The sequence below is a fragment of the Epinephelus fuscoguttatus genome, linkage group LG15 (assembly GCF_011397635.1).
Source record: "Epinephelus fuscoguttatus linkage group LG15, E.fuscoguttatus.final_Chr_v1".
Lineage (NCBI taxonomy): Eukaryota > Metazoa > Chordata > Actinopteri > Perciformes > Serranidae > Epinephelus > Epinephelus fuscoguttatus.
This window is the reverse complement of record NC_064766.1, coordinates 8508630-8523626: the sequence shown is the minus strand read 5'-3', so window position 1 is coordinate 8523626 and position 14997 is coordinate 8508630. Positions and strand designations below refer to the sequence as shown.

At 39.8% G+C, this 14997-nt stretch overlaps 1 protein-coding gene across 10 annotated transcripts in view; it reads left to right on the top strand.

Annotated features, from left to right (window-relative positions):
- ctnnd2b (catenin (cadherin-associated protein), delta 2b) overlaps positions 1 to 14997 on the top strand; it is a 208216-nt gene that overhangs the window by 163419 nt on the left and 29800 nt on the right. For all 10 annotated transcript variants that reach the window (XM_049598396.1, XM_049598395.1, XM_049598387.1 and 7 more), the window contains one exon: positions 13153 to 13339. In XM_049598396.1, the coding sequence (XP_049454353.1) occupies positions 13153 to 13339 (187 nt within the window). The remainder of the gene's footprint in view (positions 1 to 13152; positions 13340 to 14997) is intronic.

The window sequence follows — 14997 nt, the reverse complement described above, 5'->3', positions numbered from 1 at the left end:
TTAATAAACTTTTAGTCATTACTTTTTTGGAGGGGGTTCTCCTCATCCGCTGTGAGGGAAAAGCCCTCTGAGGCAAATTGTTATTTGTGATATTGGGCTTTATAAATAAAACTGATTGATTGAATTGATTGATTTGTTGTCAAAATGTTTTCTCTCCTTAAACTAATACTGGTATTGGAAATTGGAATCAAGGTGACAGATTGCGTCGAGGGTTGAAATTCGTTAAGCAACATTTTACTCTCAACACTTTTACTTGTGTAATATCCAGATTTCCTACCTTAGTGGTATATCTTTTGCCTAGACTCTCCTATTGATGCGATGCTGCTGGGCTATGACTGCCCAGTAACATTGAATTAAGGTTAGCAAAAGTTTATGCTGAGTTAACATTAAGACTTTTCATGAACATTGCAGTTAGATAAGTTACCATGGCAAAAATAACAAGATGGTATAGCTTTAAGTGTCTTTTCTGGTTGGGTCCTGTTCTCTCCCACCTAATTTGTAGCCACAGGCTGTCCATTTTTTCTGACAAAACCCTTTTTGAAGAATTGCATTGAAGTCATTGTGTTGTTGTCATGAATTTGGTGTTGGTTAGAGACATTATCACCTGTATGGCTGGGTTTCTGGGAATCTGCACACCTGACTACAGCTGATTCAAACAATGACATTGCTTAGAATTTGACAGATTTGTTTTCATTCACCACCGTGTAGTCCTAAAGTGATTGTTGCACTCTCCAGCTGTAAAAATGTGTAGCCTATACACAGAATTAAAAACTCAAACTAAAATTTGTGTCAGACATCAATAGTAGTGGCTAGTTTTGAGTCTCCCTATCCAGGCTAGCTATGGACTCCAAATTTATAATGTTGATAGGCTGGTGTAGACTTAATAGGCTGTGTTACCTTTATTAAAAGGCAAACATGTTTTGCAGCTTCAGGCAGGTTTTGATAATGAAGGTTACTGAACCCTGGACAAGACACACAATTGGGTGAAATATCTTGCATTTTCAATGTGTGATAGTTCAACACTAATATTTTAGATCTGTCACATCTGTAAACAAAACAGGCATTTCGTTGTAGTTTTTCTAATTGAAGATTTCTGTTAGCTCATCGACGTCTCGGCTTAGTTGTGAATAAAAGGTCACTATCATTTTTCGTCATAGTTTTTGTCAATGACATTAACATTATGTGGTCGTTAACGATGGTAGCTTGGCTTTTCAGAATGGTGGGATTGTGCAGGATGTCCCATGTAATGTAAGTGACAATTCTCTCTGGTCAGTCAGTGGTCTGCAGCGTTTTAACTTCACCTTCTAGCATAGTTTCAGTTCACTTGGAACCTCGACTGAGGTGATTCCAAAATAAGTGCCAAGTATTATCCAAAACTTTTGCCAATGGAAAACCAAAGAGGAGAGAGCTGAGTTGAGTAAAGTTGTGCCATACCATGAAGTGGAAATGCAATGTTAGCCCACCAAGTGTCCAACTTAGCTGTTACATCCATACTTATGTCCCGTCCTTGCAAAGTCTCCTAAACCGAATTGTCCCTGTGTCCCACAAAGCCTGCCCTTGAGCCTTTATCCACTCTGCTAATTAATTACAGCAGTACTTCAAATCAGGGTGACATGAGATTCTGGTGAGGGACAAACATTTTAAGCATTTTTCGTTGTAATAAGAGACAGTCATGAATACTAACAACCTAAACCAAGCACAGGGAAACCTCATCAGGAAAGTGAAATTGAGAGCTGTTCGAGCATTTCCCACATACAATCATGTTTGGTGTGGAGTATAACCCACACGTGCCTTGCACATGTATGTATATTTATATGTGTGTATTGAGTATAGAAAAGGGTTTAGGCTTAGCAGAGATGGAAATAAAAGGTTTTTTGTATGCTGGTAGAGTCTTAAAGAAGATTACCATATAAATTAGAGCAGCAATTCAAGGCACGGAGCACAGAAATCCCTCCTGTCACAAATTAATCAGCTGAACGACCGACCGGACGTAGACAGACCGTGCTCTCCTCTCTCTCTCTCTCTCTCTCTCTCTCCAAGACCCAGAGGAAATAACTCTCTCTCTCTCTCTCTCTCTCTCTCTCTCTCTCTCTCTCTCTCACTCTCTGTTTCCCAGCCTCTCTCACTCGTTCTTTTATCCCTCACTCGTTCTTTTATCCCTCTGTGGTTGGGTTTTCGTAATTGGTCTCCCCTTCTCTTCCTGTCTCTCTCCTGTCCTCTTTGCCTTTCTCTGTCTCCACTTTTTCACTCTTTCTCTGTGTCGCCTACCCTCTCTGCCTCTCCCTCTCTCTCTGGTGAGCATTTTGAATCAGGATCGCAGTGGGAAGTCAAGCTGCCTGCCTTGCTAGCTACAGATTCAGCTACACACACAAATACGCACACACAAACAAGTTTCTCACTCTGTCTGTCTCTCTCGCTCTACTACAGTTTGCTTGATGGCACAAAGACTCACAAACAGGGTTGCTGCCCTGTGCTCTTAAGTCTCTCTCCCTCTTTTTGGTTTAATTTTTGCTCTCTCTGTTTTGTATTTTCCCTGTTCAGAACTGAAAATGATTATTTGAAGGGACTAAAGCTGCTTTAAAAGAGCAGATATTAGCTCTTCCTCTGCAGATAAGATGCAGCATTTAGCAGAGCAGTGTGTGTATTTGCTTGTATGTATTCATTTGCATTGCAAGTGCATGTCTCCTCCAGTGAATATGTATCTACCTTTTCCAATACAGGAACTCAATGGAAAATAATGTAACACCTAGCTATTTTTACAAATTCTGCTTTTGTTTCCACTGTTCCACTGACCATGAGGTGATACTAAATGCAAGCTCAAGGAATCACAAATATCTACCTGGTGGTGGTGCTGCTGCAGTAAAATCCAGAGTATAGCCATAATCAGAAGGTCTCATCCTCTGGGGACCATGAACTATATAAAATTTCTTATATTTCTTATTTCTATATAAAATCTTTCTAGTAAATTTTGGGATATTTCAGTCTGGACCAAAGTGGTGAAATGACTGACATTAGCATCCCTAGACCCACGCAGCTAACATGGTTATAAAAGAATGATGGATTGCACTTGATGGACCACTTAAAGATGTCTTTGCCTTTATAAATATTCAAGGAGAAGAAGCCAATCAGAAGGAGAAACTAAAAGGTGAAAAAAAAAATCAGAGTACAACATACAGCCAAACAGTGCAGGAAAGCAAATAAATGCATGAATATGATTGCATAAAAATAAAGGATCATAATGCATGTAGTGTAGCAAACCGAAAAAAATCTGTTGTTGCAAATGCAATTTTAAGCAACAGACAGGCTTGTGCTGGACCCAGCAGTGCCCTGGACCCAGTGTTTCTCCAAAAATTCAATTTAGTCCATTTTTGTCTCTGCTTACTTCACCTGCCTACCAAGCAGCACACAGAAATTTTGCAGTGGTTGGTTCCACTGCCACTTTTTTAATGATGTATATCTGAAATATCTTTGTTAATAATTGTATCAAATCATTTCTGCAATTGAAAGGGCCATATGCTGTGTGAGTAAACATATGGATGACAAGGATTTCAACATGTACTCATATCGAAATACAGAGTAGGTCATTTGCTAATAACATATGTGACCGTTGGAGAGTACCACAGACAGGCGCTAATTAATGTTGTGAAGTGGTCACAGTTTGGTTAGGTTTAGGAAAACATTGTGGTTTGGGTTAAAATAAGTATGTTTGTTACGTAACTTATGTATGTAGTAATTAAAAATTAGTATGTAACCACAGAGCCATATAACGCAAGATAATCATGTACATAACATAAATATGGTACCATAAGTACGTTTAGTAAGTTAACTTAAGAACATAATATAACTCAACGTTGACCTTTGTTTACACAGGACATGAACAGTGATCTTCTGGGTGAAAGTCCTATACTTGTTTGACCCATCCATCACCCCAACCTCCTCTGTACATGGACTTTGACTTTGTACTATATCACCTGACTTCCTCTTTTGTTCCCATCATAATTACTATGGCCACTAGAGGAAAAATGATCCAAGTATTCTGTGGCAGGCTTTTCCTGGAAGGCTCAGAATATAATTTGCGCCACTATTGCTTTATAAAGCAACAACATGAAGATGTCAAAGACAATTATTTTAGGAGAAACTGTTTTTACAGTGAGCATGTAGCTCACCTACAGCAGGCAAATCTTTGTGTGTCTCAGTTTTGATCTCGTTATTGATCCTGACTTGAACTAGAAACTGATTTATGATCTATTGATTAATTAGTTTAAATGCACTACAATTCTGAAAGGAGTTATTACTGATATACTTTTCTAACCTCAAAGAAACTTATAGAGAAATGCCAACATGGTGATATGTTCACACTCTGACTCACAGAGCGCTGCGCTTTCTTCACATTCTTTATTCCCTTTTAAAATCTGCATGTCATCAGTAGCTGTAGTTCCACTTGTCATTACAATGCAACTTTTTCATCCAGTCACAGCAGCACACTTCATCGTAAGTGACAGGTCTGGATAGCTCACGTTGGTGTCAGCTCTTCAGAAGCAGATATGGAAGTTGTCAGACTCACACTGTGATGGGAACTCTCCGCAGTCTGGATGCAATCCATTCACAATGCTTACCCAGTTTAGGCAAAGCAAAGAGGTGGAGAACGACGTATTAGAAAGAGTATAGGAAATACAGATTATAAGGGGGAACAGCAGTACATGCCATTTCTCAGTAAAAGCTTTGAAGGCTCAATCTGTGTAATAATTGCAGGTAAATAATATTTTCATCCATAAACACCAGACTGAAACTCAGTGTGGATAAGCTGAACAAGTTAACACATAACAGTACAGTAGCAGAGGAGACAGCTTTTTTTCCTGTGGTTGACCTTGATGTGACCTACAGTATACTGCTTAGCTACACTGTTTCCTGATTTTAATGACAATGTCATTAAAGGACCCAAACTGAGTAAACATGATTCCACACTTTGGCCAAGGCTCATTAACACAAAGCTGTAGGCCTGTGTGGACCCAGTGATTAGCAGTGATCGATGTTCACCTCATTATGAAAACAAAGAGTGAAGCCTTTTAGGCTTCTAGTTTGAGGACAATTAATGTGTGCAAATATTGATAGCTACCAAATAAAGCTTTTCTTTGTCGGATGCTTACAAAAATATCCAAAGTGCTGACACTCTGAGGCATGATACAGTTGCCATGTGGCAGTGTCAGTCGTTGCAATATGCAATGCTTTTCCATGTGACAGACATATCCAGCTGACATATAATATGACACTAGGGCTCGGTATCATTAAAAAAATCACTGGTTTCAATACCAGTAGCCTCAAAGGAATACCAATATATCATTTGATACCCATCATGTGAATTGAAGCGTTAACTTGTGTAAAATGTCACTAGATGCCACAGGGTTTTAGAGTAGTCATGCTTTCTTATGTTTTGGTGGCATCTTGGCACACTGAACTGCAGACTCTGTCAAAAACACCATGCTCCACACTACCTAGAGGCATCTAGCAGCGAGGATTACAGATTACAACCATCAGAAAGTTCTCCTGGTTAGAATTCCTCCTAAGTGTTCATCACTAGGAGGATTTTACCGGGAGCCAAATAATCTGCAGAGGTTTCTTCCTCCCCAAAACGAACAGACCAGGTGATTAAGGCCAGTAAAAAACACTAAATAAAGCAATTCAAGAAGAGGAAGATATGATTTATTAATCTCTTAGGGGAACATTTTTTTCAATCTTTTGTTTTATACACACAGGCCCGAAATACACAAACATGCACAAAGAGGATCTATACATGCATTAAATGAAGAGATGTCAGAGCAAGGGGGCTGTCCATGGACAGGCCCCCTGAGCAGTTGGGATTCAGTGCTTTGCTCAAGGGCACCTCAACAGTGCCCAGGAGGCGACTGGCACCTCTCCAGCTACCAGTCCACGCTCCATATTTGGTCAGGATGGGGACCGTTACAAATCACTTTTTCTACAATACTGTTTGGCTCATCTGAGATGGGCCGCTAGCCCAGCAGCTGCTGATGTGTGCTCACCTTTTTTCTCTAAGTTAAGATCCAGACGTTCAGGAGGTTTTTGTCAGGGGCCAAATTATCCACAGAGGTCTCTCCCTCTCCAAAATAAGCAGATCCAGTGATTTAAACTTGTAAAAACACTGAATAAAACAGTTTAACATTATCATCATGCAGGGTGAGGGGCAGCTAACTATAGTGACGGACATGCTCTATCTAGGGATAGCCCTATTTAGAAAACATTAAAGTCACTGTGAGCCCCCTGCAGAATACTATACAGGCCTTAAACTACTAAAGTGTTAAAAGTTTTTGATATTTCACAAATTAATAACATTTTTCTTTTTCTCCTCATGTCCCAGGTACAAAAGTACAAACCAGTAGGTTTCAGAATATAATTATTCGTCAATAAAACCTCGGTTTGATTAGTTCAGGTTTATTATACAATGAACCTGCATGTAGGCTGCATGAATCTGAATTTAAAGGCATATCCACCAGGGAATTTGTGTCATGTAAGGAATAAAAAATTGAGCTTGGATTTTTTTCTTTAGCTGCCAGGCAGCTGGCTCAGCATGACACTAGCGATCTTGAGGGCTCCCTCTACTGTGCTTCTGAAAATGGCAGCAGTCAAAAAAGGTGACAGCTGATTCATCCATTGAGTTGTTAAAAGGGAGTCATCAAGCCTTCTACAAACCCATTCAAATGGCATGTAGTTTACACATGCCTGTCTCTTTCTTATGACAAAGGCACCCTGCTATCTTCGAGGTCAAACCATCAGTGTGGGCTCTTTAGAGATGCTGCATACATAACCTATAATACAAGCAGCCCCATAAGGTGCTTACACTATGGGTTGCTTGTTCAGACCCATAGTATTTTTGTTTTATTGTTTGTTAGGTTTGAGAATTTTGGCACAAACAGACACACACACACACAGAAAGCTGGAAGATGCTTTTCCAGGCTGCATGTACAGGTGAACTTGCACCAGTTTTGTTAAGAGACCAAGCAACAGGCTACTTTTATAGACGCACAGATTTTAGGCAAAATGGTCACAGGTTTTTTCTTCTCTGTTGCTCACTAACCGCTTGGCAGGAGTTGGGTCAATCAGTCAGCTGTGTGTGTATGTGTAGACCAGCAGAGATGTATTCTCAGAGATCCAGCCTTACTCACATCTGTTTTGTTATAGATGTCAAAACCCTCTGGTGACTACATTTATTATCGAACCCACAGCCAGTACCCTCCTAACTTTAATGCCTTTGGAAAAGGCAAACAAACAAACAACAACAAAAAAACAACCATTTTGTAAAAATGTCCTCTCTCTAAAGGTCTCATAAACAAAGTATTTCACACAAGGACAGGAGTCCACAAAAGAACTCAAAAAGACATCAGGAGAACTGGGGAACAAAAGGCAAAAAAGAGATCAAGTGGTGAACAAAGAGAAGTGCCACGGTGTTGCAGAAGAGAGAAATGTGACAGGGGAATGAAGATACGGTGCAAATGAGAGATGGGGAATGGCTTCAGAGACAAAGAGAGATAGCCAACATATTCATTTCCCCTCCCTCCATAGAACAGTGCATTCATAACCTCCTGCTGCCACTCATGATGTAAGGCTGAGGCAATTAACCTCCTTCATCTGTCATACTCTCATGGCTTTGTTGTGTGTTTGTGTATGTCTGTGTGTGTGTGCCTCCACGCTCATGTGTATTAGCATGCATTAATGTGAGGGTACATGTAGTGTTTATTCTGTGTGTGTGAGCCAGTTTGTGTGTTTGTGAGGGTGTGTTTCAGATCAAAGATAAAATCCCACTGCCTTTCACCTCAGGGAGATGATGTCATTCTCTGCACAGCAAGAAGTGATTCTGGCAAACAGCTGACTTTACTCACAATAATAAAAAAAAAGAGAAAAAAATCATCTTCTTCTTGCAGCTGCTGCAGCATGACATCATGTGTCATGCGTTACATTTCTCCTCATATAATAATATGCTTATTAATTGCTTAAAATTGATGCAACTGATGCATACTGGGCACATCCTCCTCAGTGGGAGATTTCATTATTAATATGAGAATTGTTTTGGTTAATTACATACATATTTTAGTTTGTTTAGAGCAAGTTTACCATGGGGACCACCATTGATAACAACAACAAAAAACTGTTTTTAGATGCCACTTAGTTACAGGAGATAAAAATAGATAATTATACTATTTGATTGCAAAAGCCATCCATTTTTAATGCATTATTTCTGATTAATAAACCATTTAGAAAAGTCAGAGTAGCATTAGCATTCACGTTTACAGGATAAAGCTAATATGTGACAAAGACTTTCATAACAATAGGATTTTGAATGCTGTGCCTCAATAATTTTCCACAGGACATCAAATGCATTATATTCAGTAAATGTATTCCCATTTTGCAGGATGCAACCCATTCTCATTTCCAGAGCAGCAAATACAACAGCCTGGTCAGTGTCCCTTGGCTATTGTTACTGACACACAAGGTACCTTATAATGTCTGAATGAGATGCACTGGGCTTTTCACCAATGGTGTAGCAGAGGGTATACACAGCATATTAACCTCTTTCTATGGCTCCTACAGTTTACCCACCTATCAGACAAAAAGCCATTGGAATATGTAGGAGAGTGTATCCACTTCCTCTTCTGTAACCTACCCGTCTACTTAGTAGTACACCCACCTCATCAGCTACCACTACACCTCTGCTTTTAACTAACTCTAATGTAATCCCTCTCGTGGCAATTACATAGTAGAAAGAGTGTGAGAGTCGGAATTTGGAGGGATGGAGGAAAGGGTCGTAGATAGGTCTAACCCACACCAGACTTTCACCCAGGAGACCAGTGACTGACTGTTTTTTTTTTTTCAACTACGTAACAAAGTCACCAAGTACAATACTCGTCAAGTTACTGTACCAAACATAGATGGCAAAACCCTCTTGTTCCATAAAGCTAAAGTTGTTTTGGTAATGAGACCTACATTTCCCTTGAAGACAGAAGTTTATTTTGTGTTTATTGAGGGGAAATTGACAAGAAAACTGACATGTCCAAAACTGACAAGGGAGGGTACCTACAGTAGAGCATCGTATTTGCAACATAGGGCCACTGACCAAGTGAGGTAAGATAAGATAAGATAAGATAAGATAAGATAATCCTTTTTTCTTACCATAACAGGGAAATCTCCAACATGACAGTAGCAGAGGAATAATGCAAACAGGAAGTATCAGTAAAAAAAAAACAAACACAAAGCACAAATAAGAAGGTATTGGTAAGAAGACAAACACAGGTTGGTGTAAGTAAACTGTACAACGCAAAGAGCAGTATAAAAAAGCAAACAGTATAAAAAACAAAAGCAATATGAGAGAAGCAAAATATAATAAAGAGACAGGCTGAATGGCTGATTTCTCATTATTGACTGATTGTTGCCGTATTTGATGAACTGGGAGTTAGAACATGTTAATGAGATTCATTATTTCTATCCCAATAAGCAGACTTAGTGTTATTTAAAAATAAACCAGTGTTTGTGATTGTAGCCAGCTTGTCAGATAGTCAGATTGTCTTTTTTTTATTTATTTATTTTTGTCCTAAAAATTTAAAGGTCGATTCCATGCATTCTGCTCTAGGTTTTTTAAATGGAAACGCCCACTCAGCCGTTAGCAAAAAGCAGTGACATAGATAAGAGCACTGATATTAGTAACTGAAAAGATCACCCAAAAAAATCTATATCAGTTTCAGTGTATGCTATTTTAGGAATATTTTCTTAAAAGCCACAAGACTCCTTTGACAGGCGCAATAATTTCACCTGGCTGAACACTGGAGTTGCTCGTCTCCTGCTGCCCGAATCGATCGGTTTGTTTGTGTTATTGTGGGACTATTGTGGCACCCACAACACTTTGTTTAGCTCCAGTGCTGGTTTGGGGGTTACAAGAAATAGCTAATTTGGTTTGATAACACACTGATCAAAAAAGGCTTGCCTCAGTCACATAGCAGCACATCAAAGCCGGGCTAGGTTTTTTTTACGTATAGCAACGTCATCATGCAGAAACCTACGTCAGGTCACGTGGGAAAATGTGTTTAGAAGGGCTTTGTAAAATAGCATTCTAACATTAAAACATATGTACTTTGACCAGAATTTGAATGTGTGGATTTGAATACATAAAGAATGCTGCCTGGAAGCTGTGTTGTAGGCTACAATATAGCACCTATGATTACCATGACCTGAGAATCTAAACAGAGAAAACAGTACGACAAGTCTTTATCAGCAACATTCGCTGATGTGGAACTCAAGGTTAGCTAGAATTATTACATGTCACATCATATGTCAAGGTTATCAAAAATCCAGCGTGCCTTCTTTGCCCTCTTAAGCAGCAGATAAGATGAGACGAAGAGAGGACACTTTTGCTAACGTGACAGGCCCAGCTAATTACCGCCATGAAGCCAGAAGCTAGTCATTTAGAAACTCCTTCTGACCACAAACAGACATTGCCCCGCACAAACACACCGCGTCCAAATGGCTGATGGAGTTAAGACTGATTTGTCGAGGGGGCTTAGATGCACACAAACACATGCACATGCACACAAATTCATACAAACCCACAAAGACAGATAACAGAAGCTGTAATTACACAGTTGCTGTTCAGCCGGGGGTGAACAACACGGCACTTAAGAGAGGACGCCTTATTCCAAACACAGACACACAGATCTAAGGATAGGACGTTTTACCTCTATTACAGCTATAATTACAACCATAAAGGAGAAGGGTAGATAAGTGCAGATATGACTAGAGGTGGATCACTCTCAAATGCACACATATAATTATCTGAGTACATAGATTAGGACATAGACACTCTGCAAGACAAAGGTCAACAATGATTATGATGTGTTGCATAGATCCTCAAGGTTATCGCAATGTGTAAGTGTTTGTATGTGTGTGTGTGTGTGTGTGTGTACGAACCACTCAAGAAATCAAGTCTATTGCAGTAAAATGTGCTGATTTGCCTCTTACCCTCTCTGTCCTTTTCTTGAAAGGCTCAAACGGATGCACGTATGTGTGGGGGAGAGCGAATCTCTCTAGAGAGGGACAGCTTTTGTCTATTCAGTGGCCAGTATGTGTGTGTTTGCAGCAACTGGCAAAAAGAGTGAACAGTAATCGGCAGACAGGAGAAAACTCACTCCATTTCCTTGGTTGGCTGGTCACTGTATGTTGAATTCAGGCGAGGATTAAGAGCAGCAGAAAGGTGCAGCGGAATTTTGTGGAAGTGATTTACTGCCTCCGGTATTTCTTCTGAGTTTTTTTTCCACTGTTCTCAATTAATTACAGCAGCACAGCGGTACAATAAATTAAAGGTTATGTTTTGAAATATTAGAACAACATTTGAAATGCATCACTCGTGTTAATAATTAAAGATGCAGGATGCTAAGTGGGGGTTGTGTGTGTGTGTGTGTGTGTGTGTGTGTGTGTGTGTGTCTGCATAATTGTGATGTGTGTATTTCTGCCTTTTCTTGTAATTATTTTAGCATTATGACACAGTCAGATCTGTACATGTGTATTTCAACCATTCATTCAAAATCACCAAAGAATGATTTATATGAGCAGTGATTCAATTTAAAAAAATATATAGTGTATGATGGTCTGTAGTAGCCCATGGATAATAATAGTAAAACTGTTAAAAACAGTTGTTAATCAGGGCCAGATAAGCCTTGGGACAAAAAGTGAGTTGTGTTTATAGGACTACACATTGCTGTGAGTTCTGACAGTCAGGTCAACTGCCATCACCATACACCCAGAAAATAGAGACATCTAATGGTAACTCAACCCTTATAATAATGTGGGATAAACACAGCACTGATATCTCTTCCACCAAATTAGATCTGGTTTTCTAACCTGTTCAGTTCAGGACACTCGGAATCTTGGTGCTATCTAGCAAACCAGTCTGCTTTTCCACCAGATTTGAGCAGAGCCATTGAAATCAAGGATGTGTAATCAATGGAGGGTATTGTACAGTTGTAGCAAGATGGCAGATTGCATTGATTACCTACAGGCTATTGTTCTGTCATTACAGATATTTGTCTTAATCTTAAAAAACAGTACAGACCAACTAATATGACTATGTTGTGTTACTTTTACTTGCAAGACTCCATCCTCTCTTTCTAGCATTTAAAATATGATACTATTTTACTCAGCTGGGAACCAACTTTTCGGTTTCCGAACCAATTTAGTTTTGGTGGAAATGCTCCAAATGGCTCAAAATTAGGTGTAGGAACTGGAACACTACCCCATCCATGTTAGTGGAAAAGGGGTATGAGTGTACAGGAGCTGACGTTGATGCAGCAAGTGTTGAAATTACATCATCTCAAACCAACGTTTGTTCTGTCAGGAACACTCTCGTCAAAGACTTAACCATTTTTTGTAACAAATGAAAATGCAGTTATGTTTGGCGAGAAGGGCTCTGCTCTTGAGGTGCTCCCTTGATTAGACAAGCAGCATGCTATGCCAAAACAGGGGACGCAATGCAAGAAACCCCCTGGGTTTACAAGAGTGGGCCCAAGCAAGACATTAAATACCATTTTGACCTTAGAGCCATGTTAGGACTCTGACTAAGAAAGGTGGAAGCTGGGGTGGTAGAGGTAAAGCTTTGCCACCAGCAGCAGTGTGTAGCAGCACTGGTGTAGCAGGGATCACTGAGTAGGAAGCCATATTTAAATGGACCGCCTTGTGTGGGAATGGGCTGTGATTGGTGTGTGACTGATTAGAAACAATGATCCAATCAGCTGGCTGTCAGCTGATTACAGATGGGGCGTGTGACTTCCACGTCCTGCATGAACTAACATGACGCTTCATATTCCTTACTGTGGCACGTCAAAATGACGTTCATGTCAAAGGGCTGTTGTGCTAGTTTTGAGAGCACATGTTTGAAAGCAGGCTTCCAGACTGCTGTAAAGCAAGTAAGTCAAGACTGCAGTAACTGTCTGTGTTGCTGTGTGTGTTTGATCAAGCTGCTCACTAAAAACCTACTAAATATTTCAGTGCTTTCTACCCTGGAGTTGTCTGTCTGTCTCTCCTCCTGTCTGCCTCCACTGTTTTTTCGTTCTTCTGTGGATTGGTTTTGACGTCCTGTCTCCCTGCTGTCCTCTTCAGGTGTTTTGTGGAACCTGTCGTCATGTGACGCACTGAAGATGCCCATCATCCAGGATGCCCTTGCCGTGCTGACCAACGCTGTGATCATACCCCACTCAGGCTGGGACACCTCCCCGCATACACAGGAGGACCGCAAGCTGCACCTACATTCCTCCCAGGTCCTCCGCAATGCCACAGGCTGCCTCCGGTCAGTGTCACTGTCACAGAGATATTTTTTTGTATGTTTTGTCTTGCTTATTGTGTGGTCTTTATATGAAGTATTTATTGCCACAGAGAAATGACAGATTCACTCACTTTGTGCAGTGTATTGCTGTTCACAGGGTCCTATTACCAACCACATTCAAACAGAGAAAAAAAGTCTCTCTTAGTTCACAACAGTCTGGTATTTTTAGATAGTAGTGTGTGTTATTTTTACCACTGTACACACAGAGAACTGTCAGACTTAGCTGCATTTAAGATGACTCACCACTTGGCTTTAGAGCTGCTGTGGCTTTTCGTTTTTTACACTTGAGACATGATGCTAGTCATACAGTGCAGTCTGGAAGTAGTAGGACTGTGACACATATTGTTTGTTGTTTTAGCTCTGTCCTAAAGCCCATTGGATATTTTAAAAGAAAAATAGTGATAAAAAAAAAATTAAGTGTCGCCTTTTTTGTTTTCAATTCATTTCTACTTTATATTATTCATTCATTCATACATATATTACTCAAATGTACGTCAGGGTCAGGGTCTTGATCTTACATGTGGTCAATACGGTACTGGATTGTAGTTTTTATTTTTTGTTTGGAATTACAGATTTTTATCAGTGCCTCTACACTTTTAGCAATATAGCATTAGATGTTATTGGCTGTGTTTTTCATCATTTGGTTTGTCCCCCATTGGGGAATACCTGACCTATTCTTAAAACAATTCGGGTATGGAAAAAAGTGCTGTTTCTTCACCTCATGTAATACTTCTTACTGATAACCATTTTCTTTGCTACTTATGGGCAGTGCGACAAGCTGTAAACTGCAGAGTGTATAAAAACAATGGCTGTAGCCATCGTGGCGTCACCCATTGGTTTGTGGATTTCTGTTCTGAGAAACAAAATGTGCTTAAAATTTGTGCTGAACAAGGCATTTTTAGGAAATCGCTTTATGATTTAGGAAATCATAAAGTGAAAACACACTGAAATTGTGACAACTATCTCTCTCTCTCTCTCTCTCTCTCTCTCTCTCTATATATATATATATATATATATAATTTGGTCAAAAACTTTTAGACATTTTGAGATTTCTGTAAGAACTGCAGTGTTTGGCAATTGGATGACGAGCACTACTATTCTTGAAAGTGGTGAGAAACCCTATCATTGTCAATATTCCTATAAAAGGCATACATCCTCTTAGTGTTGCACGGTATACCGGTACTAAAATAGTACCGCAGTACTAGAGTATTCCAAACGGTACTATACTGCATTTGGAAAATACCGGTACTTTGAAATTGATTCAATTCATTAATTTTGTTCATTTATTTTACTCATTTATGCACGCAAACGCCTTTCTTGTTCCTATTGGAGCACAGATTACACAAGTGGTGTGTATGACAACACCTGTATCAACATTCGCAGCTGGCGCACGTGAAAAAAGACAAGAGAAAGTCTGCCTCGCAAAGGGAGACAACCCGAGACAACACAAACTTGGTGGAACATTTGAGTTACCAAACCGTGACGTCCGTACCAAGGTACTTACCGAACCATGATTTTTTTGGTACCGTTACACCCCTACTATTTATTGTTCTAAAGGTTTGTATCCAAAAAGACTTTTCCTTAGGAAAAGTACCGAAGAGTATCGAAAAGTATCGAAATTC